This window comes from Neomonachus schauinslandi, chromosome 14, assembly GCF_002201575.2.
Source record: "Neomonachus schauinslandi chromosome 14, ASM220157v2, whole genome shotgun sequence".
NCBI classification, from domain to species: domain Eukaryota; kingdom Metazoa; phylum Chordata; class Mammalia; order Carnivora; family Phocidae; genus Neomonachus; species Neomonachus schauinslandi.
The window spans coordinates 83200031-83226617 of record NC_058416.1 but is presented as its reverse complement, the minus strand read 5'-3'; the positions used below and the strand labels follow the sequence as shown (position 1 = coordinate 83226617).

Here is a 26587-nt window from a genome sequence, read left to right as displayed (position 1 = left end):
ATTGTACACCAATGCGAATATACTTAAATCTCCTAAATTATACACTCAGAAATGGTTATGATGCTAAATTTTATGTTATATATTTTTTTAATCACAGTAAGAAAATATTTTTTTAAAAAGGCTACCAAGTGAGACATCTGAAAAGCTGTCCCAGGAGAGTGATGATGTTTCTATGGCTCCCAAAGGAGAGACCCGGGCCATTGGCAAACAGTGAGGGAAGCCAGTGGGAGTCCTCTTGCAATGGGCAGAAAAGGCTCCACGAGGGATGGTTCAGACCAGGTCAGGGGAAGTGTTCCAGCAGGGACACTGTGGAAATGCAGGGCAGTATTGTGGGCACAGAGTTGGCCTTGATGATTGCTAGGGTTCCTTCCAACTCTGAGAGGCTGAAGGATTGGAGCTGAGTCAAGTTTAGCAAATGAGAGAATTTTCCATTCACAGACTGTAAAATCTTATGATATATTTGAAGAACAGAAGTTTAGGTAAAGGGGCGCCTGGGTGGCTCAGCTGGTTAAGCAACTGCCTTCGGCTCAGGTCATGATCCTGGAGTCCCGGGATCGAGTCCCGCATCGGGCTCCCTGCTCAGCGGGGGGTCTGCTTCTCCCTCTGACCCTCTTCCCTCTCTTGCTATCTGTCTCCCATTCTCTCTCTCAGATAAATAAATAAAAAATCTTAAAAAAAAAAAAAAGAAGTTTAGGTAAAAACAAACAACAACGGTGTGTGCTTTCGCACTATGGGAGAATATAACCTAGTATGACCTTTCTGGTAGGAATCCACTGCTAAAAATGTATCCAAGGAAATAACTGGACAAGTGTGAAAAGCATGTCATTGCTATTTCTAATAGCAGAAAACATCAAACAACTTAAATGTCCATTAAAAAAAAAACAACCAGTGGCCATTTGATGGCATTCGGAGGGACGAGGTGCCACTGTAAGCAAAAGGGAGATGTTTGGGGAAGGATGTGGGACAGGAAGTGCAGTGAGCCAGGAATACTGTTTCTTTCTGCTTCTCTCCACAGCCTTCTCTCTCTGCATACAGGCTTTCCCCACTTTAATATTCATGGGACAGACAATGACTGCCTCAGCCTGGACACCATGACCCCTGACTGGCTTAACGTTCCAGTCTCAATTCCCAGGAGCTTCCTCTGGGCCCGGCTTGGGTCAGATGCCCATTCCTGAACCAGTCAGCTGTGGCTGGAGGATGGGGTGACATGGCACTCAGCACTCGCTTGTAGTTAGGCCCATCACTTAGGCAGGGACTGTTGAGTGATGGGCACCCTGCAGGTGTCTACCCTCGCTCACCAGAGTGATCTAGGACCAGCTGGAAGCAACTGCATCACCAGGCAGCTTTGAAGCAATGTAGAACCCCAGGTTCCACCCCACACCTAGGAATCATTTTAACAAGGTCCTTAGTGGTTGGTCTATTAAAGTTTGACAGACACTGGTTTATCACAAGAAAGGAAGGTTGGCCCTCCCTTCCTTCCCTCCTTCCTCCCTCCCTCCCTCCCTTCCTTATTCAAACAATTTTATTGCTGTATGTATATCACACCATACAGTTCACCTATTTAAAGCACATAATTAAGATTTTTTAGTATGTTCACATCACCACAGCTGATTGTAGAACACTTTCATTGTCCAAAAAAGAAACCCATACTCCTTGGCTTTCATCTCCCAATCCCCTCCATCCCCCAAATCACCCTCTTCCCTGGCAATCACTAATCTACTTTGTCTCTAGAGATCTGCCTGTTGTGGACATTTCATATAAGTGGAGTCATACAGTATGTGGCCTCTTCTACCTGGCTTCCTTCACTTAATGGAATGTTTTCTAGATTCCTGCACAGTGTGGTGTGCGTCAGGACTTCATGCCTTTGTATGGCCGAATACTATTCCAGCATAGGGATAGATCACATTTTGTTTATCCGTTCATCTGCTGTTTCCACTTTTTGGCTATTATGAATCATGTTGCTAGGAACATTCATGCACAAGTGTTTGGGTGGACATGTTTTCATTTCTCTTGGGTTAGACTTCCATTTTTGTAGGAAAAAAAAATCGCATAACAAACTCAGGTGTAACTGGGCCCTGCTGGCAGCTTCTGATATCACCCAGTGCTAATCTTGAAACAGGACTCAGAACTGTGTAGATCCACTCCAAAGCAAATACATGCCTGAAAGCAAAATTTACTGAAGCTTTTCAGGGGGACAAGGGGGAGTGACACATATGGGGGTCGAACTGTCAGTCCAGTCCTTTCCCACCCCAACACGCATCCTCTCCTCGAGATCATCCCCTTCCCCTAGCCCAGGGGTTTCCTTGTCTCTTGTTCTTCACCCTCCATGGCCCCTCCTCTTCCTCTCTCCCTGCACTCCCCTGCCATCATCCTTTTCTACCACTCAGCAAAGCAGCTGGGTACAATCTGCTCCCTCTCACCCACCCCTGACCTTGGTCAGCAAATCAAAGACCTTTCCTGGAGAACAGTGGTCGTGGTAACTGATAAATCCTCCTCCTGTCACAAAGAATTGTAGTTCCTGCTGGTCTGCACATCCCTATCTCACAACAAACACACATTTACAAGTGCATATAAAAACATCTGAAGTATAGAAAATTGTGTGTGTCAATAATAAACCTTTACTTCCTTTTATACAATCCTTCATTATTAATTATGAGAAACATTGCCTTTATCCAGAATGTTTAGTATCTTACTATTTTTTTTTACTTGTTCTACTATGAGCACCTTTCATTTCGGTGCATATAATAGGCCTCTTGTTCAATGGCTACCCTATTACTTAATGTGTAAGTGTTTATAAGCTATTGAACAAGCCTCTACTAATAGATATTCAGGTAATACTACTTTTATAACCAGCAAACACAACAGGGAGAATTTAATTTTGAAAAATCACAGTTAAAAAAAGAAGATGCCACCACAACAGAAAACCAATGTTCCAGTGGGTTTCTCCTGCTGATTTCCACTTTGTTACTGGAACCTTCATGTCACCTGGAGGAAGAGCCCCCCTGGGGTGTGAGGATTAGTGGGCCTCTGGGCATGTTATTTCTGTAAAACTGAGCAAAGCGTTTCTGCTCTGACTGATGATTTGTTCACCAATCTCTAACTGCCTAGAGGGATTACACAACTTGTCCAAACTACAGCAGAGCCTGACTGCAATGGGACACCAGCTATCCTTGGATCTGATAACCCCACAACTTGTGAGCACCGAGTCCTGGAGCTTCTCATTCATTTTACTTGCTCTGGCAAACATGCTGTTGGTCCCTTCACTCACTACGATGTCTTACAACATCAGTGCCGGTTCCTGCCCCATGTCTTCTCTGGGATGGTACTCAGCTCATTTCCTTTAGGAGCTGGTATTCTCCTCCCAGCCCCAAGTGCACTTTGTACTTAGTCCAGACTTCTACGTGTTGCCTATGTTATGCTGTACTTGATCTGTCTCCTTCTTTAGACTCTGAACTCTGAGAGTTCTACTTAAGAGTAGGTGCTCAGTGAATGTGGCGCCTAATAAATAAATAAAAAAAAACACACACACAAAAAACTAATGACATACACAATGCTTCTGAAATTGGAAAAGAAACTCCAACTAGAGGGAAAATATAGGGGGGGAGGGAGAAAGGCTATATGGTTTTCAACTCCTTTCTTGTCTCAAATCACCAAAGGCCCCACTTGGAACGAGAGCTATCCCAAGCTACCATGGGAAAAGAAAGCAACATGCTTCCCTGGCAATTACTCAAGCAGATTATCCAATAAGGGAGATGACTAAACATGTCAGACTCACAAGTTCACCACCCTTGTTCTAAGCACTTAGAAAATTCATCTAGTAGTCTGGGTCTGTTAATACTTTAAGTGGACTTTTAACTGTGTTATGAAATAATTCATTTTAAAAAGGAAAGATCCTTTTGAGAGTAATGGGGCTAATTTTCATATTGGTTTTTATTTTTTAAAGATTTTATTTATTTGACAGAGAGAGACACAGTGAGAGAGGGAACACAAGCAGGGGGAGTGGGAGAGGGAGAATCAGGCTTCCCGCTGAGCAGGAGCCCAATGCGGGGCTCGATCCCAGGACCCTGGGATCCTGACCTGAGCCGAAGGCAGACGCTTAACGACTGAGCCACCCAGGCGCCCGTCATTGGTTTTTAAATTAAGGTCAAATTCACAGATCATAAAATTGACCACTATTTTAAACTGTACAATTCAGTGGCATCCAGCACATTCTCAGTGCTGTACAAGCACCACCTATATCTAATTTCAAAACATTTTCATCACCCCAAAAGGGAATTCTGTATCAATGAAATGGTTACTCCCCATTTCCTTCTCCACCCAGGCCCTGGCAACCACTGGTCTGCTTTTTGTCTCTATGGGTTTGCCTACTCTGGAAATTTCCTATGAATGAAATCATAAAATATGTGACCTTTCGTTCTGGCTTTTCTTGTTCTGCATCATGTCTCTGAGGTTTATCCATGTGGTAGCACGAATCAGTGCTTCTTTCCTTTTTATGATCGAATAATATTCCATTATATGGATATACCACATTTCGTTCATCCGCTCACGTGTTGATAGACATCTAGGATGTTTCCATCTCTGGCCATTGTGAATGGTGCTACTATGAACATTTGTTTACATGTATTTGTTTGAATACTTATTTTTGATTCTTTGGGGTATGTATCTAGGATAGAATTGCTGGAACACATGGGAATTCTATGTTGAGCTTTCAGAGGAGCTGCTGAACTGTTTCCCACAGTAGCTCACCAATTAAAATGTATGAGAATGTATGAGGGTTCCAGGTTCTCCACATCCTCTCCAACCCTTGCCAAGCAGGGTCACTCTTCCAAAACTGATGAAGGGCACTTGTGCATCAGAGAAAATGACATGCAGTGTCATTTGACTGCAGGTTCTCATCCATCCACCCTTACATTTTACTCATTGAGCCCCTACAAGTGCTCCTTTACCCCCAGGGAGTTTGCTCTTAGTAAGTCACCCCTGCCCACTGGGAGCTTGTGCCCTGGGATAACTTGGGCATGACCCCTGCCACTGCCTTCCCCTGTATCCCCCATATCCAATCACTCCTGCTGACTCCACATGCAAAATACATCTCAGATCTGTTCCCTTCTCCCTGAGGTCTGCTGCAATCATCCCAGTCCAAGTCACCATGACCTCTCACCTGCATGCCTCTTCTTCTTTTTAACCACCTGTACCAGTTATCTATTGCTATAGAACAGATGACTACAAATGTGGCAGCTTAAAACCCACAATTTTTTTTCTTTAGTAATCTCTACACCCAGCTCGGACTCATAACCTCACAACAATCAAGGTGTTGGCTGGGGCTCCTGTCATCCCATGGCTCAACTGATGGAGGATCTTCTTCCCAGCTCACTCACATGGCTCTTGGCAGGGCTCAGGGCCTTGTGGGCTCTTGGCTGGAGACAACAGTTCTTGGCCATGTGGATTCCTCTATAAGGCAGCACACAACATGGCAGCTGACTTCCTTCAGAGCAAATGAGCAAAAGAGTGAGAGGGAGCCCAAGACAGACATCACAGTGTCTTTGTAACCTAATCCTAGAAGGGATATTCCATCACTTTGCTATATTCCGTTTATTAAAAGCAAATCACTGGTTCCAGGCCACCTTTAAGAAGTGGGGGGTGGGGAGGGGGACTACATAGAGCTATCACCAGGCACCATCATAGAAGCTACCCTTTACAACCTGTCCTCTGGCAGCCAGTGATTCATGTCTTTCGCATATGCAAAATGCACCCTCTTCCTTTGAAGGGCCTCAAAAGCCTCATCCCACTATAGCATCAGAGGGAAGTCCAGAATCTCAGAACTAAATCAAGTCTAGGTGTAAATTAATCCCTTAAGTATAGTTCCTTAAGTACATCTCCTCAAAATACGATCTTTCCAATCTGTAGACTTATGAAAATAAGGAGACAAATTATTTGTCCCCCCAACATACTGTGGTGGGACCAGCCTAGGACAACAATGATGGACATTCTTGTTCAAGGAGGGGGAAGTGAGAGGCACAAAGGAGTCACTGGCCCATAGTAAGTCTGAAAGCCAGCTCAGCAAATGTTGGCAACTCCTCCAGTTCTCAGAGACTGAGAATGATTATACGTGGCTCTTGGCTCCACTCTGAGTCATACTATTTCATAAAAAGTAGCACATATGTGCAGCTGAGCAGCTCATTTGGCTTCCTGCCAGAATCCTGGAGGTCTAAAGGCCTCTTTTCAGCCTGTGCTCTTTCTCCTTCCAAGAGTCCAAATATGACTCTTTCAAGAACTCTGTGGGCTTCCTGGGAACCTTACTGGGCATTCACACCATTAGACTAAAGCCACATCCACAAATCTCCCTGAACAAGTCCCCCTCTACCTTCAGTTTCTGCTGTGACTGCTGCAGAACAATGACCTCAAGCATTCTAGAGGCCTTATGTTTGAGAGGATCTTCGAGATGCATCTCAGTCTCTGTAAAGGATCTTTTCCATGACTGAATAGGCTTCTGAGGTACCACCTTTGATTGTCTGAGGTCTTCACAAACTATTATACAGTCACATCTTCTACTTTACCTTTAGGCCATGTTATGTTCCCCACCAAATTCATATGTTGACGCTCCAACCCCCACTGTGATGCTATTTGGAGGTGGAGCCTTTGGGCTGTCATCAGGTTTAGATGAGGTCACGAGGATGATGGGATTAGTGTCCTTATAAGAAAAAGAAGACACTCAAGGTGGCTTTCCCTCCACCATGTGAAGGACACATCAAGAGGGTGGTCATCTGCAAGACAGGAAGAAGGCCTTGCCAGGAATCAAATCTGCCCACACCTTGATCTTGGACTTCCCAGACTCCAGAACTGTGAGGAATAAATGTCTATTTTTAAGATGTCCAGTCTATGGTATTTTGTTATAGCAGCCCAAGCTGACGAAGACAGATTTTGGTACTGAGAAGTACAGATTCCTACTAAGTTTGTTCAAGATAATGTAGGCTTTCTCTAATGCACTCCTCAAAATCTTTCCAGCCTCTGCCCACTGCCTGGTTCTAAGCCACTCCCACATTTTAGCTAGTTGTTATGGCAGCAACCCACTTCCAGGCACCAAAATCCGTATTAGTTTATCTATGCTGCGTGACAAATTACCCCCAAATTCAGTGTCCTAAAAACAACATTTGTTATCTCAGTTTCTGTGCGTCAGGAATTTGGGCACAGTTTGGCTGGGTGCCTCTTCTTGGGACAGAAGGCTGCAATCATCTCAAGGCTCAACCGGGGGAGGATCCATTCTAGTCATTTATGTGGCCTTTGGCAAGTCTCAGGTTATCACTGGCAGTTGGCAAGAGACATTAGGTTCTTTGACATGTGGGCCCCTCTACTAGGCAACTATAGTGGCTTGATTAGTATCCTGCCCTCCAAATTCATGTCCACATGTAACCTCAGAGTGTGAACTTATTTAGAAACAGCGTCTTTGCAGATGTAATTAAGATAAAATCATACTGGATTAGGGTACAATGATAGTGTCTCCATAAGAGGAAAGGACAGAGAAGAAGGCCATGTGAAGACAGAGGCAGAGACTGGAGTAATGCACCCCTTTTGCCCTAGGAATGCTGAGGACTGCTGGGAGCCACCAGAAGCTTGAAGAGGTAAGGAAGGATTCTCCTCTAGAGCTTTCAGAGGGAGCACAGCCCTGCTAACACATGGATTTCAGACTTTTGGCTTCCAGAACTGTGAGAAAATAAAATTCCTGTTGTTTTAAGTCACCCAGTTTATGGTAATTTATTATGGCAGCCCCCAGGAAACTGACAAAGAACCTCACATTTGAGCCGGCTTCCTTCAGAGCAAATGAAGAAGAGAGTAAGAGAGGGCACCCAAGATGAAAGACAAAGTCTTTCTGTAATGTAATCTGAGACATGACATTTCATTATCAGAAGCAAGTCCCTAGATCAGCCCACAAGCAGGGTGAAGGGATTACACAAGATAATGAATACCTAGAGGTGGGCATCATGGATGGCTACCTTAGAGGCTGCCTACCACAGCCACCTCCCCAGCAAAAAATGGAGGAAACTTCTCCTTCCTCTGGGCTCTGCCTTCTCCATTCACTGATTCCTTCAGAAAATATTTATTAAACACCTGCAGTGGGTTAAGTGTTGAGGATGTGGCCGGTAATACATAAGATTCTTTCCCTTGAGATTATTTACAGTCTAGTTGGGGAGAGAACACTAAAGAATAACAAACAAATAAATACATAAATAAAAACTGTGGTAGGGCGCCTGGGTGGCTCAGTTGGTTGGGCGACTGCCTTCGGCTCAGGTCATGATCCTGGAGTCCCGGGATCGAGTCCCGCGTCGGGCTCCCTGCTCGGCAGGGAGTCTGCTTCTCCCTCTGACCCTCCCCTCTCTCATGTGCTCTCTCTCATTCTCTCTCTCTCAAATAAATAAATAAAATCTTTAAAAAAAAAAAATAAATAAAAATAAAAACTGTGGTAAATACAAGAAAGTAAGTTATGAGACAACAGGAATATCTGACTTAGATTAGGGATAAGAATTAGGCATGTCTTTCTGATAATATATATTTTTTTAAAGATTTTATTTATTTGAGAGAGAGAGAGAGAGCGCGTGAGCTGGAGGGAGGGAGAATCTCAAGCAGACTCTGCGCTGAGCCCAAAGCCTAATATGGGGCTCCATCCCATGACCCTGAGATCATGACCTGAGCCAAAACCAAGAGTCGGCTGCTCAACCGACTGAGCCACTCCGGTGCCCCTAAAACGGTATTTAGAATGTGGTTGAAGAACATGTAGAAATTAGGCTGTGTGTGTGTCTGTGTGTGTGTGTGTTGGGAGGGGAGATTGTTTCCAGGTAGAGGGAAAGCGCATGCAGATAACAGCCAGTAAGTTGAGCTGCCAGACTCAGTGTATGAGTTCTTCATCTCTGCATTTCTATTACGTAAACACAGTGCCCGGCACAGAGAGGCACCTGATAAATTATCATGGAATCAATGAATGAATAAATCCAAGGCACCTTTTATTTCCTTACTGTTATGGATAATGTCAATTCATTCAGAAATTTTCTTGCAAAGTTCACTGCTGGATCACTGCTCTTATTTGTGTTAGCACAGGCAAAGCTGCTATTACAAAAAGAGTCAAATACATAAAAGTTCAAAACAATAAAAGTTTATTTTTTTCTCATGTAACAGTCCTAGGTGGATATATAAGTCAATGGAGCAGCGGTTCTCCTCTACTCAGGAATCTTCCATCTTGGAGCCTTGCCTTCTCCAGAACCTTCTCATCATCGTCCAGCTGGCAGAGTAAGTAAGAGCACCTGTTGACAAATTTTCTGGGCCGAGCCTGGAAACTGTGCACATCTCTTCTGTTCACTTTCCATTGGGGAGAGCACAGGCACATGGCCACACCTACTTTAAGGGGGCTGAGGAATGTACAGTAGGCGTATGGCCGACAAAGAGGACAACTACATCCGTACCACAACATATATCCAATTACTTGACTTATCCTCTGGTAAATCACACAAAATCCTCAAATTATCCTCGACAGAAAAAAACATGCATTCCCCATCTTCACCTGCATCAAGTCCGTCAATCACTGAACGGCACCATTGTCCCTCCAGTTGCTGAAGCCAGACTCAGAGAAGTTACTCTTGATTTCTTTCTTTCTTCTGTTTTTTAAGATTTTATTTATTTAACAGAGAGACAGTGAGAACAGGAACACAAGCAGGGGGAGTGGGAGAGGGAGAAGCAGGCTTCCTCCCTTGCAGGAAGCCCGATGTGGGGCTCAATCCCAGGACCCTGGGATCATGACCTGAGCCAAAGGCAGACACTTAATGACTGAGCCACCCAGGCGCCCCTCATTTCTTATTCTCACGTTCCATATCAAATCCTTCAGGAAATACTGTCAACTCTACTCCCAAAACATACCATAAATCCATCTACTCCATCTTTGCTGCCACTACCTGAGTTCAAGCATCAAAATAATCTCTCATCTGGATTATTCCAATAGCCTCTTAATAACTCTCCATGTCTCCACTTTTGCTTGCCCATATTTCTCTATCTAGCAGAATGATCTTTCAAAACATAACTTTGTTCGCATCACTCTTTGGTTTAAAACCTTCCAATTACATAGAATAAAATCTAAAGTCATTACCATGACCCTAGGGTGTATGATACAGCCTCAGTCCACCTCTCCAACCTCATTCTTTGTCATTTTCTCCTTCTACTTGCTCTGCTCCAACTACAATGAACATTCTGCTGGTCCTTGAACATATTTAGCTTATTTCCATCTTAAGACTTTTGCACCTGCTGTTCCATCCGCCCAGAAATCTCCTCCTCAGATTTGCAACAGTCAGCTCCTTCTCATTCCTCAGAGGTCTCAGCTTCAGTGTTACCCCATTCCCTGACCATCTACTAGGAAAAGTCCCCACATCCAGTTATTCTCTTATCTCAGCATCCTGTAAACTTTCTTCTTGGCACCTACAAACTCTTGTTTCCCCGTTTATTTGCTGCTTAGCTTTCCTGAAATTAAGATCCACTGAGTAGGTACCGACTCTTGCTCCAATTTTTCCCAAGTGTTGAGTAGGCCTGGTACACGGTGATGCTCAGTACATAACTGAACGAATGAAGAGGTGATCTGCCAACAGCTCGTACAAGGTCCTTGGGCAGGTAGTTGGTGTAGTAGAAGGAGCACAAACGTGGGTTCCAATTCTGACTTGACCACTTTTCAGCTGTGCCCAAGAGAGTTGGGCTCTCAGAGCCTTAATTACCTAACCTGTAAACGCGGGGTAAGAACATACTTACCTCGCAGCGCCAAATGCCTGCTTTGTAAAGAATAAAGAACCTGATTGGGAAAAAGAGCCTCAGGTAAAATTAACCCTCCGAATATATAACTACGACTGCTATTATTATACACAACTCTGTTCTCTTACCGCTGGTCCCGCCCGGGACCTCCGTTTCCTCTTCATCACGAGTTGAAACCCCCGGCTCCTGCACGCACGCTGTTTCTGGCGGAACGAACCTCCTTCTCCGCGTCTGAGAGGGAAAAAGGGGCGCGAACGTCACTCGAGTCAGGTGGCGTTCTCCAGTGGATCCGCCCCGTGGGGGCCGGACGCATTGCGTCATCAGCGCGGCGCCAGCGCTGCGGAGGGCCCCGGGGCCTGTCCCGAGTGTGGCGCAGCTTGAGGAGACCCTGGCAGATGCCTGCAAATCAACTGCGTGGTTTGGGGGCGCTCGGAAACCCCAGCGGACGGCGGCGAGGGGCACGTGGAGCCGTGGGGGCAAGGAGTCGGGCGGCAAGACGGGCGGCCCGGAGCTCAGGCGGGACACAGCACCGGCGGGCGGCCGGCCGGCCGGCGGGGCTGCCCGGCGCGGGTGTCCCGGCGATGTGTGGCGCTGAAGCGGCATCGGGAGCAGCGGCGGCGGCGGCGGCGGCGGCCGGCTCGGGCTCGGCTTCTCAGCGGTGCCGGCGGCGGAGACGGAGGCGCAGGTTCCTTATTAGGACCTGGCGAGCCCAGGCCTAATCGGCGGCCCCACGAGGCCTCTGCATAGCGCCCCGGACGGGGACCCTCCCCGCCTCGCCCTGCCCCGGGAGCCTGCCTCCCCGGCCGGGGATGAAGCCGGGAGGCGGCCGCACGGGGCCCAGCACAAAGGCTTGTCCCTGGGGGCCGCCGCCGCCAGCCTAGAGCCGCCCACCGAAGCGGAGCCGGCGCCGGGGCCCTCATCCCCGCCGGTCCCTGGGGACGGCTGCTGCCGGTCTCCCCGAGGCCCAGGGGCCCGAGCGCCGAGCCCCTTGCTCCCCCGGCTACGGTGGGACCGGGCACCTGTGCAGCCTCCGCCGCTCCCGGCCGTAGAGGCCCCAAGGAGCATGTCCGAGGAGAGCGACATGGAGAAAGCCATCAAGGTAAGGGGGAGATGCCCCCTTCCTCCCCGTTTTGTCCCTGTGGCATTCCTCTCGGCTCAGCCTCAGAAAGTGGAGAGAACTTGGAGTGAGAGGTTCCAGCGACTCCGGGTTTCGGTCTTCCCAGATTCCGTGGACTGCGTTTTACAGCCCTTGAGTGAATGGTTTGTGTATGTATAGGGAGGGATGTCCGACTCCCTCTAACTTCCCTGATTAAAGTAGGGATGTGATTTGTGCTCATCTAAAACGCAAGGTGAGTGGCGTGGAGATACTTGATATGAGTGGGACGGAGGGGGCCCTACTACTACACTTTCGATCACTCCCCAAGTGCCGCCAGTATTTGTTTCCGGATGATCTGCAACAGTATTTGGAGAGTTGGACTTTACCCATCGCTCTCGATTTGTTTGAAACCAGCCTCCTCGAAACCTGCAGTTTCAGATGGGGTGGCTCGCCTTCTTACAAAATCTATCTTTTGGCACATATTGTTCTTACTTTTGCCTATGTTCCCTCACCTATTCCTCTTTCCTCTCCTCCGAGGGAGTATTTAATTTATTGAGGAAGAGCTCATGGTGTTCTGTGACTTACTGCTCTGTTAACAACAACAACAACAACAAAGCAAATATGTGTGTTCTAAAATGACCCAAATAAAGTGAAAAGTTTTTAAAAATCTGTTTTTTACTTTTTTTTTTAAACAGGCAAACTTTGAGGTACTAATAGAAAGTCATCTAGCTGTAGCTAGGAAATTAGAGTCTTGTGTAAATTGAGCCTGAAGTTCGATATGCATTATTTACTTATTTTGCAGTATTAAAGTCAATGCATTTAAGAATTTCATTTTCCCTTGAGGGACGGGCATCCATTGGCAACTTGGGCTTATTTTCCCCTTCAAGACACAGTTAAGAAGTTACACTTAACAATTTTTTGTGTAGCAAAGTTTATAGAAGTCATCAGACTTTCCAAAGAAACTTCACCTTTTAAAGGAGGCATGGAAATATACATACACATTAAGGAAGATCAGATTTTAAATAATAAAGGTTCTAAAAGACTGCATTTTTTCTTTTGGTTTGAATTTTATTGGTACGGGGTCATGAATTGTTACCTAAAGTTATATAACTGGGTTGTGAATCAAAGCATATGTGGCAGATTTTTAAATTCAAGTATTGTCTGTTTTTTGCCAGGTGCTGTCTTAGGCACTGGTGGTGCAAAGCCAAACTCCTAGATGTCCCTGCTCTCCTGGAGCTTATATTCTAGATGGTGGAGTTAGGTAATAAACATTGTCAGGTGCTTATAATTAAGTATAAAAAGGGTGGGGAGTACTATTTTAGGAAGAGTAGTCAGGGAAGGCCTCTCTGAAGAGGTGACATTTGTGTAGAGGTCTGAAAGGCACAAGGGAGGAAACCTCCACTGTCTCAGAGAAGAGTGTTACAGGCAGTAGGAACAGCAGATACAAAGGCTCTGAGATAGGTACAAGTCTTGTGTGATCCAGGAACAGCAAAGTGAATGCAATGGGTCAGTGATGTTTTGGGGAGGTGATGGCAAGCTAGAGCACATAGGGACTTGTAGACCATTGTAGGAACTTTGGCTTTGACCTTAAGTAGCAGAGGAACGCTAGGGAGTTTTGAACAGAAGAGGCACATAGTTCTAGTGGGTAAATATATAAATGGGGAGGCAATGTTACATAGTGGCTACCATAGTTTCTCTAGGTAAACTCATGGGTTAAAATCTCAGCCTTGCCATTCATTAGCTGTGTCCTTGAGTAAGTCACTTCACTTCTCAGTCCCCACTCATAGAAAGGAGATAAAAACACTCCACAGCTCATACGGTTTTTTGAGGATTTAATGAACAAATATATCTAAATGTGCTTACAATAATACCTAACATTTAGTAGGAACTCGATGAATGTTAGCTCATAGCAACTAAAGAGTCATTTAAGAAAGTCATAATTTCTTCACTTGGTCACTATGGCCCAATCTGACTTTCTTAAATTTTTTTAGCTTTTCTTCATGTACTTGACAGGTCATTGGTGAGTCTGCCTACTAGTTTGAGTGTGTCCAACCAATAAAAATAAGTGGAGTTGAAAATATCTAATCTGACAACTAGTACTGACTAGGATATACTCCCTTGGAAGCAAGCCAGCATGACATCAAATAAAACTTCTGCTCTGCGGCATTGTGTTGTATTCATTGTTTTGCTTTCTGGAGGATGTCCCTCAGTGGTGAAGTCTGAGACCAGTGGAGTTCAGCTGGAAAAGCTGTTTTCCTGGGCTCTAATCAGACCATTTAAATTTCTGCTTCCTGACTACCTGAGAGCAGTCTGATTAGACTTTAACATCTCATCCTATTACTCTTCAAAATAATTAAGATAAGGCCAAGGCAACAACTTTAGGCTCTGTCTTCTCATTTCTGTCTCTTCTCCCATAGCCTCATGACTCACTACTCCTAAGGCACTTATATAAACCTGAAGAAAGAACATTTTGGGATTAGGGATTGCTTACATATTTGCCTTCTATTGAATATGGCAGAGTTCTTTTTTTTTTTTTAAGATTTTATTTGACAGAGACAGCGGGAGAGGGAACACAAGCAGGGGGAGTGGGAGAGGAAGAAAAAGGCTTCCTGCTGAGCTCAGAGTCCGACGCGGGGCTCAATCCCAGGACCCTGGGATCAAGACCTGAGCCGAAGGCAGACGCTTAATGACTGAGCCACTCAGGCACCCCGTATATGGCAGAGTTTTTAATATTTGATGAACTTAATGAAAATTCATTTCCTTAGTTTTAAAAATATTTTTTAAATTGCAGTATAGGGACGCCTGGGTGGCTCAGTTGTTAAGCGTCTGCCTTCGGCTCGGGTCATGATCCCAGGGTCCTGGGATCGAGTCCCACATCGGGCTCCTTGCTCAGTGAGGAGCCTGCTTCTCCCTCTCCCTCTGCTGTTCCCCCTGCTTGTGCTCTCTTTCTCTGTCTGTGACAAATAAATAAAAATCTTAAAAAAAAAAAATTGCAGTATAATTTACATACCATAAAATTCAGTCAATGTAAGTGTGTAGTTCAAGAATTTTTAGTAAGTGTACAGAGTTGTACAACTATCATCCCAATCCAGTTTTAGAATGTTTCCATCCCGGGGCACCTGTGTGGTTCAGTGGGTTGGGTGTCTTGACTCAGTTTTGGCTCAGGTTATGATCGCCCTTGTGAGATCAAGCCCCGCATTGGTCTCTGTGCTGGGTGTGGAGCCTGCTTGGGATTCTCTCCCTCTCTGGCCCTGCCCCCCAACTCCTGCTCGCATTCTGTCTCTCAAATAAATGGATAAAATCTTTTTTTTTTTTTTAAAGAATATTTCCATCCCCCCTAGAAAGTTCCTTTTGCTTATTTGTAGTCAGCCTCTACTCCCACTCCCCACTCCAGACAGTCACTGATCTACTTTCTGCCACTAGGTTTGTCTCTAGAAATTCCAAATTAATGAAATTGTATAATACATAGTCTTACATATTTGGCTTCTTTTACTTCTAGTACTTTTGAGGTTCACCCATGTTAGTGCATATATTAGGAGTTTATCTCTTTTTTATTGTTGAGTCATCTTTTTATTATTTATTCATCCCCAGTTGATGGACATTTAGATTGTTTCCAGTTTTAGCTAATATGAACAAAATGATATATAAAACTTGCCCATACAAGTTTTTGTGTAAACATTTGTTTTAATTTCTTTTGGTTAAATACCTAGGTATGGAATTACTGGGTGGTATGGTAAGTTATGTTTAACTTTTTAAGAAACTGCAGAACTTTCCCAAAGTAGCTTTACCATTATTCATTCCCACCAGTAGTGTTTGAGGGGTTTGTTGTTTTTTGTTTTTGTTTTTGTCTTTGTTTTTGTTTCCTTCCTGACAAATATTTGGTATTCGTCTTTCCCTTTTAGCCATCCTAGTGGTTGTGTAGTGCTCTGATTGTGGTTTTTTTTTTTTTTTTAAAGATTTTATTTATTCATTTGACAGAGATAGATACAGCGAGAGAGGGAACACAAGCAGGGGGAGCGGGAGAGGGGGAAGCAGGCTTCCGCTGAGCAGGAAGTCCGATGCGGGGCTTGATCCCAGGACTCTGGGATCATGACCTGAGCCGAAGGAAGGCAGACACTTAACGGCTGAGCCACCCAGGTGCCCCCTGATTGTGGTTTTAATGTGCATTTCCCTAATGACTAATATTGTTGGTCAACTTTTCATGTGCTTATCTGCCATTTGTGTATCTTTCTTGGTGAAATGTCTATTCAAATCATTTGCCCATTTTTAAATTGGGTCATTTGTCTTATTATTGAGTTGTAAGGGTTCTTTATATACTCCGAATAAAAACTAATTCTAATGCTCTTGAGCATCTTTTTGTATGTTTGCCATTCATGTATTTTTTCCCCTGGTATTTAACTATATTAAAATCTTTTACTCATTTTTAAATTGAGTTGTTTGTCTGATAATTGAGTTGTAAGAGTTCTCTCTAAATAAAGGTGATTTATCAGACATGATCTGTAAATATTTTTCCCAGTCTGTGGCTTATCTTTTCACTTTTAATGGTTTTAATTTTGATGAAGTCCAGTTTATCTTTTTTTCTTTTTCTTTTATGGATTGTGCTTATGGTGTCATAGCTAAGAAATCTTTGCCTAGTCTCAGGTTACAAGATTTTTCAACTGTATTTTCTTCTAGAAGTTTTACAGTTTTTAGTTCTTTATTTAGGTCTAATATCCACTTGGAATTAACTTTTGTGTGTGGTGTTACCTAAAGGTCTACGGTTTTGTTTGTTTGTCTTTAATATGGATATCCAGTTGTTCCAGGACAATTTGTTCAAAACACTGTCTTTTGCCTATTGAATTACTTTGGTTACCTTTTTTGAGAATCAGTTGATCATAAGTGTGAAAGTTTATTTCTGGATTCTCTGTTCTGTTCTGTTGATCGATATGACTATCCTTATGCTAGTATCATACTTAATTTGATTACTGAAGTTTTATAGTAAATATTCAAAATTGGGTAGTATGAGAACAAACTTGGTTTCTCTTTTTCAAAATTAAGTTGGCTCTTCAAGTTCTTTGTATTTCCAAATAAATTTTAGGATCACCTTGTCTATTTCTTCAAAAAAGTGTGCTGGGATTTTGACAGGGGCTCCATTGATTCTACAGGTCAATTTGGGGACAGTTGCCATCTTAACAATATTGTCTTCTAATCCAAGAACATGGTATAGCTCTCCATTTCATTAGGGCTTCTCCTGTTTCTCTTAGCAATGTATTTGTAGTTTTCAGTGTATGGAGCTTGCACTCTTTAATAAATTTATTCCTAATATTTTATTCTCTATGATGATATTAAGAATTGTTTAATTTCATTCTTTGGGTTATTTGTCACTAGTGTATAGAAATAACAGTTCATTTCTGTATTTTGATAATGTGTTTTACATCCTACCACATTTGCTAAGTTCTAGATTTTTTTGTTGTTGTAGGTTCTTTAGGATTTTCTACATATAAAAATCATGTCTTCAGCAAATAAATACCGTTTTACTTCTTCCTTTACAGGATGTATGCTATTAATTTTGTTTTCTTGCCTTATTCCATGGGTAGAACCTCAGGTACAATGTTGAAAGAAAGTGGCAAAAGTGGACATCTTGCCTTGTTCCTGATCTCAGGGGGAAAGCATTAAAGACTTATCACTAAGTAAGTGGTTTTGTAGATGTCCTTTGTCCAATTGAGGAGTTCCCTTCTGTTCCTTGTTTGCTGAGAGTTTTTATCAGGAATAGGCATTGAATTTTTGTTAAATGCTTTTTCTTCACCTATTGAGTTGATCATATAGTTTTTGTTCTTTATTCTTAATGTGATATATAGTAACAATTGATTTTCAGGTATTAAACCAATCTTGCATTCTTGGTATAAACCCCACTTAGTCTGATGTAAAATTATTCTTACATGTTTCTGTATTCAGTTTGCTAATAATTTTGCTGAGGATTTTTGCATCTGTATTCATGAGAGATATAGGTCTATAGTTTTGTGATGCCTTTGTCTAGCTTTGGTATGAGGGTAATATGTGCCTCAAAATGAGTTGGGAAGTATACCCTCCTTTACTTTCTGGAAGAATTTGTGTGTAGGTTTGGTATTATTTCATTAAATCAATAGTTCTCAATAGGGGGCAGTTTTTGTCTCTCACAAGACATTTGGCAGTGTCTGGAGACATTATAGTTATTCAGTGCAGGTAGGGGATGCTTCTGGCATCTAGCAGGTAGAGGCCAGGAATGCTCCTGAACATCTTAACAATGCACAGGACAATCTCACAACAAAGAACTATCTGCTTCAAAATGTCAGTGATGCTGAGATGAGAAACTGCACTTTAAATGATTTGGTAGAATTTACCCCCAAAACTGTAGGTCACAGCTTTGCTTTGTGGGAAGATTTTTTTGTTATTAATTCAGTTTCTTTTATAGATTTATTCAGATTTTCTATTTCTTCATGAGTGAGTTTTGGTAATTTATGTCTTTCTAGAATTTGTCCATTTCATCTAGTGGTCTAATTTCTTGGCGTAAAGTTTTTTATGGTGATCCTTTATAAGGCTTAGCTTCCTGTAAGGTCAATTGTGATGTCTCTTCTTTCATTTCTAATAGTAATAATTTGTGTTTTTTCTCTCTTCAGTCTAGCTGAAGGTTTGTTAATTTTGTTCTCTTGAAGAATCAACTTTGGTTTTGAATTTTCAGTCTTCTATTTTATTGATTTCTGCCCTAGTTTTTATTATTTATGCTTCCTTTGAGTATTTCTTTTTTCGCTAGTTTTTCAAGGTAGAAGCTTAGGTTATTGATTTGTGATCTTTTTTATGTAGGGATTTATAGGTATAAATTTACATCTAAACACCACTTTAACTGTACATCATAAATTTTAGCATATAGTCCCCTCATAGCCATGGTTTTGCTTTCTGTGGTTTTAGTTACCCATGGTCAGCCATGGTCTGGAAGCAGACGATCCTCCTTCTGAATCATCAGAAGGTCATGCCTTGTCACAAAGCCTATGTCATTCACCTCACTTCATCTCATCACATAGGCACTTTGTTATCTCACACCATCACAAGAAGAGGAAGGGTGAGTGTGGTACAAAAAGATACTTGTGTGTGAGAGAGAGATTACACTCACATGACTTTTATTACAGTATATTGTTATAATTGTTCTATTTTATTATTGTTAGATTCTTACTGTGCCTAATTTATAAATTATAATTTATAATGTTATAGATTTTAAATTATTAAACTTTATCATAGGTAGGTATGTGTAGGGAAAACATAGTATATATAGGATTTGGTACCAGCTCTGATTTCAGGCATTCCCTGGGAATCTTGGAATGTACCCCCACAGGCAAGGGGGGGACTACTGTATTGTGTTTTTTTTTTTTTTTTTTTTTTAAAGATTTTATTTATTTGAGAGAGAGAGTGAGAGACAGCACAAGAGGGAAGAGGGTCAGAGGGAGAAGCAGACCCCCTGCTGAGCAGGGAGCCCGATGCGGGACTCGATCCCAGGACTCCAGGATCATGACCTGAGCCGAAGGCAGTCGCTTAACCAACTGAGCCACCCAGGCGCCCTTGTGTTTTTATTTTATTTTATTTATTTATTTATTTTAAAGATTTTATTTATTTTTTGACAGAGAGACAGCGAGAGAGGGAACACAAGCAGGGGCAGCGGGAGAGGGAGAAGCAGACTTCCAGCCAAGCAGGGAGCCTGATATGGGGCTGGATCCCAGGACCCTGGGATCATGACCCGAGCTGAAGGCAGACGCTTAACCAACTGAGCCACCCAGGCGCCCCGTGTTTTTATTTTCATTCGGATCAAAATATTTTCTAATTTCCCTGTTTCTTCTTTGACCCATTGATTATTTAGAAGTATTATGTAATTTTAAAATTTTTGTTGATTTCTAGCTTAATTGATTTGTAGCTTAATTTCAGTTATGGTTGAAGAACTTTATATAATTTCAGTTTTTAAAAATGTATTGAGACTATGATCCAGCATATGATTAATCCTGAAGAATACTCCATGTGTACTTGGGAAGAATGTATATTCTCCTGTTGTTGGATGCAGTGTTCTACTAGATGTCAGGTCAAGTTGGTTGACAGTGTTATCTTCTACATCCAGCTGATTTTCTGTTTAGCTTTTCTATTACTGAGAGTAGCGGTAGTGGAATCTCCAACTATTATTTTTGAATTATCTATTTTCCTCCTATATTCTGTCAATTTTTGCTTCATATATTTTTGGACTCTGTTCTTAGGTGCCTCCATATATGTTTATAATCCTCGTATTTTCCTGTTGAATTGACCTTTTCATCCTTATAAAAAGTGCCTCTCTATTAATATCTTTTGTTTTAAAGTCTATTTTGTCTGTTGTCTGTATAGTTACTTCAGCTCTCTTATAGTTACTCATGGTATATCTTTTTCCATCTTTTTACTTTTTTCTCCATTTAAAAAATTATAATAAAATTACTCATATCATAAAATTTACCATCTTAACCATTTTTAAATGTACGCTTCACTGGTATTAAATATATTTATAATGTTGTGCAACCATCACCACCATCCATCCATGTAATTTTTTTGATCTTGTAAAACTGAAACTCTGTACCCATTAAACAGTAACTCCTCTGCGTCCTTCTCCCCAGCCTCTACCAATCACCATTCTCCTTTCTGTCTCTGTAATACTGACTACTCTAAGCACCGCAGAAAAATGGAATCATACAGTGTTTGTCTTTTTGTGACTGGCTTATTTCACTTAGCATAATATTCTCATGGTTCATCCATATTTTGGCATATTTCTGAATTTCCTTACTATTTAAAGCTGAATGATATTCCATCATATGTATATGGACACTTAGGTCCCTTCCATGTTATGAATAGTTGTTATGAACATGGATATACAAATATTTCTTGAAGACCCTGTTTTCAGTTCTTGTGGGTATATACCCAGAAGTGGAATTGCTGGATCATATGGTAATTCTATTTTTAATTTCTTTGAGGAACTGCCATACTGTTTTTCATGGCATTGGAAATGTACCATTGTACATTCCCACCAGTAGTGCACAAGCATTCCAATTTCTCCATATCCTCACCAACACTTGTTATTTTCTGTTTGTTTGTTTGTTTGTTTTTTAAGTAGCCTCCACACCTAGCGTGGCGCTTGAACTCACAACCCTGAGATTAAGACCTGAGCTGAGATCAAGAGTTTGACACTTAGCCAACTGAGCCACTGAGGCACCCCTATTTATTTGTTTTTTGATAGTAGCTATCCTAATGGGTGTGAGGTTGTATCTCATTGGGAGTTTTGATTTGTATTTCTTCATGATTAGTGATGCTGAACATCTTTTCATGTGTTTATTGGCCATTTGTATATCTTTGGGAAAATGTCTTTTCAAGTTCCTAGCCCGTTTTTTGAATCAGGTTGTTTTTGAGTTTTAGGAATTGTTGTTTATTCTGGATGTTAATCCCTTATCAGATACTTGATCTGCAGATATTTTCTTTTTTTTTTTTAAAGATTTTATTTATTTATTTGAGAGAGAGAATGAGATAGAGAGCATGAGAGGGAAGAGGGTCAGAGGGAGAAGCAGACTCCCTGCCGAGCAGGGAGCCCGATGCGGGACTCGATCCAGGGACTCCGGGATCATGACCTGAGCCGAAGGCAGTCGCTTAACCGACTGAGCCACCCAGGCGCCCTGATCTGCAGATATTTTCTTCCATTATGCGGGTTGCCTTTTTTACTCTGTTAATAATGTTTTATGATGCACAAAATTTTTAAATTTTCATGTTCATCTTGTCTAGTTTTTTTTTTTGTTGCCTGTTCCTTTAGTGTCTTATCCAAGGAATCATTGCCAAATACAGTGTTACAAAACTTGTGTCCTATGTTTTTTTCTAAGAATTTTATTGTTTTAGGTCTTACATTAAGGTCTTTGATCCATTTTGAGTTTTTGTGTATGGGGTTAAGGGTCCAACTTTGTTCTTTTGCTTGCATGTGGATACCCAGTCTACCCAGCATAATCATTGAAATCCTTTTATTTTTAACTTGTTTGCTTCTCTGAATCCAAAGTATATCTCTTATAGACAGCTATGGTTGGATCTTTTTTTTAATCCAGTAAATGTTAACTTTTTTACTATATCATTATTTTTATATCTCTCACAAATATATTTTCTTTATTATTTATAAAAACAGACAATGGATAGATTTGCCTGTGGGTTGTGATTTCCAAACCCTTGGTCTAGAAGGATTCCAAAGAATTACTTCATTCCATGTATCTATATCCTTATTAATTTAAGGCAGTATATATATTTCTTTAGCAGAATTCAGTCAATGTGTTTCTCATTGATGCCTTTGAATTAGTCCATAATTTCCTTCAGTGAAGTGTTTTAATTGACCCATCCCTTCCTATATTCTCCTTGTCATTAAAATATGTGAGAAAATAGGCCATCCACACATGGAAGAGTTGACAGATCTGAGACTGTTACTTCTCCTCCCCAGCCAGGCTTCTTGAAGCCTTAGACCAGTTAGTGTTTATGGCACCATCAACAAAGGTGTAAGAATGAAAGCTGGGAAAGAGGACAAGAGGTATAAGGAAAACAGGGTTCAAAAATCAGGGCTGTAGAGAGGCCTGGTAGTGCCTCTCTTATCTTCTGTAACGGCAAGTGGTAAAACTCCTGTCAGAGCCTCATCAGAGCCTCTACAAGTTGAACGGTCTTGGCTGTGTATTAGGTAGAGTACCATCTGAATAAGCACCAGCACAGTGAAGAATTTTGTCTAACGTTATTTTCACATCTCAGGAACTGGGCAAATGAACACTTCTTTGATTTGTTCATGACAGATAATTCCATGGAACAAATCTCTCTTTTCCATGGATCTCCTATGAGTGTATGTTTTCATTAGAGTTGAGGAGAAGGAGGGGTTTAGCAAATGATTTTACTCCACCATGAAGCTTAGACTATGCTCCCAACTCCCTCTTTCCCAATCCTGTATTCCTCCCTGTCTTCTCAAACACTTCTAAAGGCCATGCAGTGGAAACATAAAGGAGGTAGGCAAGTTAAATGGGTAGGTTTGAATTCTGTTTAGGAGGTGGTGATTGGGGACAGAGCCTGGGACCTCCCTGATTGGACAAGATCTGTCCCTAATCTTCTTTGTAAGGCAGTTAACTTTGATAGCTGGAATGGTGCTAGGGAAGAGGCCAAAGCCATAGATTCTAGTCTCATTAGTCCGTGTAACTCACTGCGTGCCCTCAAGCTCCTTAACCCCAGTGTACAGTTTTTCTGAAGGAAGTTTGTGTAATGATCTAACTGATCTTTCCCAAGTCAATATCCCTCTATCATCCAGCTTTAGTCTACTTTCTAGTCTCTCATTCCACAGTTAGTGAGCATTTATTATATGCTGAGAACCTTTATCAAGAACTGGGCAGCAGGAAAGTGGAGATGATGCCTGTTGTAAGCTTATTTTGTATGCTTGCATATTAATTGGGCAGAAGCTCTGTTTTTCTGTCTCTGAACTTAGCCTGGTGTCTGGCACATCCAACTGCTCAATGAGTGTGGACAGATACCCTGTTCCCATGTACTGGGAGTTGCGATTCTATTCAATTCTCATTGCAACAAAACACTTTGAAAATCTCATGAGTTCCAGCCTAATTTCTCAGGGTCTCCATTTGGTTTCCTTTTCTTCCTGTGGAACCCTGAAAAGTGAATTTTAGCCTGCCATAACTTAAATATGTGGTTTTCATGCCTGAAAGCCTATGGCAACCGAAGCTCAGCATATAGTGATTAGACAGGAATTCCATAAAAACTTTCACTAAATCATAGAGGCTGTATTGGGAACTACTGGAAGCTATTAAAACTGTAAATAAAACAATTGAAAAACTATAAAAAATATAGTTACACAATGTGACGATATCTTTGTACTCAAAATGATGCTGTTGAAAATTAGATAAATTTACTATTATATTCACTACTACCTTATTTGAACTTTTAAGTCTCAATTTATTCAGTTATTTGATCTGAATTTGTAAAATTCAGATCAAATTTACAATTTGATCAAATTGATCAAATTTACAAGTTGATCAAATTTACAATTTGATCAACTTCTTCAAGGGTATAGGCCTTCTATATCATAGAAGCATTTATCAGAGCAGTCTTTCTGGAACCTCAGAAAATATACTGACCATTTCATTTTAGCAATTGAATATTCAGTAGTGAAGCATTTTGAAAGAATATGTTCCTCTCACACTACCCCCCACCCCCTGAAAAACATTGAGTAAAATGGACCTTGTGGATGAGCTGAAGAATTTCTTTTTATCCAAAAGTGTTTGCTTTCTTTTTTGCTGGAAAACAGTGCCTAACTTAGTCATTTAGAAGAAGTACCTAATTATAAAGCCAAAAGAATGCAAAGCCCTGCTTATCAGTTTCTTTTAGAAGATGAGATAGTGAGTGATAAGGTTTTCTGTTGTCCCACCTTGCTCTATTATTCAGCTTTTTAATTGGAGAATCATTGTCTGCCCCCTCCCTTTTCTGTTTTAATAGGAAACCTCCATTTTAGAGGAATACAATATCAATTGGACTCAGAAGCTGGGAGCTGGAATTAGTGGTCCAGTTAGGTAAGAGACGACATGCAAAACTATGGCAGAATTGCTCCGCAAAGGGCCATTTGACATACATTGTACATTAGAAGCATCAGGTGTGCCAGATTTGTGAAATAGCCTTAATTTAACAAGTGGACATATTTATGTAAGGCTTTTCCTCATCCATTTAGAAATATATTTAAGTGACTGAGTCACCTGATCTGTAACATAGAATCATTTAAGATATCGAGACTGGGGCACCTGGGTGACTAGGTTGACTCTTGATTTCGGCTCAGGTTATGATCTCAGGGTTGTGAGATCGAGCCCTATGTTGGGCTTGCGCTAGGTGTGGAGCCTGCTTAAGATTCTCTCTTTGCCCCTCGGCCCCCACCCCCTCATTCTCTCTGTCTCTCTCAAAAAAAAAAAAAAGAAAAAGGATATTGAGACTGTGGAGCTACTGTGAGAGTTGCCAGCAGAGGCCATCCTTGGCCATTCCTTCCTTGGCCTTCTTCAGGTTGCTCCCACATGGCTCAGGAGCTGAGGCCTGTGCCGGGAGAGTGAGATGGCTTTTCTGCCTCTCCACCTGCTAGCCCTAGGGGCAAGTTTGTTTGGTTGCACCCGGATATATTCTTGATTAGAAGTACAGTTCTAAAAGAACAAACCTATTAAATTAGTTTTCAGTGTAACGTAGATGATTTCTGATTGATTTTTTTTCCTCCAAATCTAGAGTCTGTGTAAAGAAATCTACTCAAGAACGGTTTGCACTGAAAATTCTTTTTGATCGTCCAAAAGCTAGAAATGAGGTATGACCCTTTATTGCCTTGATTTGCCTAAATATTGGAAGTGCCTACAGATTATTCTTTTTACAAGTAAGGCAGCTTCCTGGAGGGAATACAGAGATGCACAAAGAATTTTATATCCATATTTACCCCTTTTCCCTATTCCTGTCATCATTACAAAGTGGTCCCATATCCATCAGTACCAAAGGCTGTCAGTCTTACTTCCTTGAAACCACCTCTTGTTCTTTTTCAATTAATGTGGTTCTTATACCCTGAAGTATTCAGGTTTACCTCAGCTTTTACTTATTGGACAAGTTCCTTGAAGAGTGGAGAATGGTGACTAGTGTCTTGTAAGTGTGCTGCAGGAGGGCTGTGAGGATGTGTTTCTAGTTCTAAAAAATACACATTTGTTTTAAATCATCTGGGTGTGGTGATGACATACTAGTAACATGTGCAGTGGAGGACGTATTCTTTTGCTTAGAGATACATGAATAATTTCTGAAACAAAATGAGTTATTTGCCAGATTTTTCATTTGCTAATGGGTGGGGCAGTAGAAAGTAAATCTGTTGGTGAGGTGATACATTTCCTCTGTTCTCTTTAAGGTACGTCTGCACATGATGTGTGCCACACACCCAAATATAGTTCAAATTATTGAAGTGTTTGCTAACAGTGTACAGTTTCCTCATGAGTCCAGCCCCAGGTAAGACTACATGGGGTTATCACCACAAGTCTACCTCTCTACATGTAGGTCAAGGTGTAGTGGGGTTTTCCTCTCTTTTGTGCTCTCTTTCCCCCTCCCCCTTTCTCTCCATCCCTCCTTCTCTTCCTGCCTGCCTGCCTGTTTCCCTCCCTCTTTCTCTCTTCTCTTCTTTTTATTTTGGAAAATTTCAAACATTTGTAAAAGCAGACAGAATTATGTAATGAATCCCCAGGTAGCCATCACCCAACTTCAACAGTTGGGTTGGCCAACTCATTGTCAGTCTTGTTTCATCTATGCCCCACCCACTCTTTGGGACCCCCTGATTATTGTGATTACTTTCTCTTAAAAAAAAAAAAGTATGTAATGTGGAATTAAAATAGATTCTATTTCAAATTAGTGAAAGGGGACCAGATATTACTAGGCACTGGCTTAGAGTTGATATGGCAAAAAGCTCTTATTGCTTAGTCTGACATTCCTTTTAAAGGAATAAATCAACATTATTCTTTTAGCTGCCAAATGTTTGGCAAGCCCACTGGGTGGCATTCTAAGTGTCTTCCAGGGGATTAAATAAGGTATGATTTCTTCTGGGGACTGGGATGTCAACCTATCTTCATAGCAATGTGATAGGCACCAAGGAGAGGCATCCATAAGATATTTTGAGCTTACAAAGGAGAAGAG

General features: G+C 41.8%; 1 protein-coding gene across 3 annotated transcripts in view; it reads left to right on the top strand.

Annotated features, from left to right (window-relative positions):
* Positions 1-11489: 11489 nt before the first annotated feature.
* The window catches only part of MAPKAPK5 (MAPK activated protein kinase 5), a 36665-nt gene continuing 21567 nt past the window's right edge, over positions 11490-26587 (top strand). For 2 of the 3 annotated variants that reach the window (XM_044921280.1, XM_021698498.2), the window contains exons 1-4: positions 11594-11875; positions 24392-24465; positions 25157-25232; positions 25812-25909. In XM_044921280.1, the coding sequence (XP_044777215.1) occupies positions 11840-11875; positions 24392-24465; positions 25157-25232; positions 25812-25909 (284 nt within the window). In that variant the 5' untranslated portion in view covers positions 11594-11839. Of the gene's footprint in view, positions 11876-24391; positions 24466-25156; positions 25233-25811; positions 25910-26587 lie in introns of all 3 variants that reach the window. The other variant, XM_021698500.2, reaches the window with a different exon arrangement.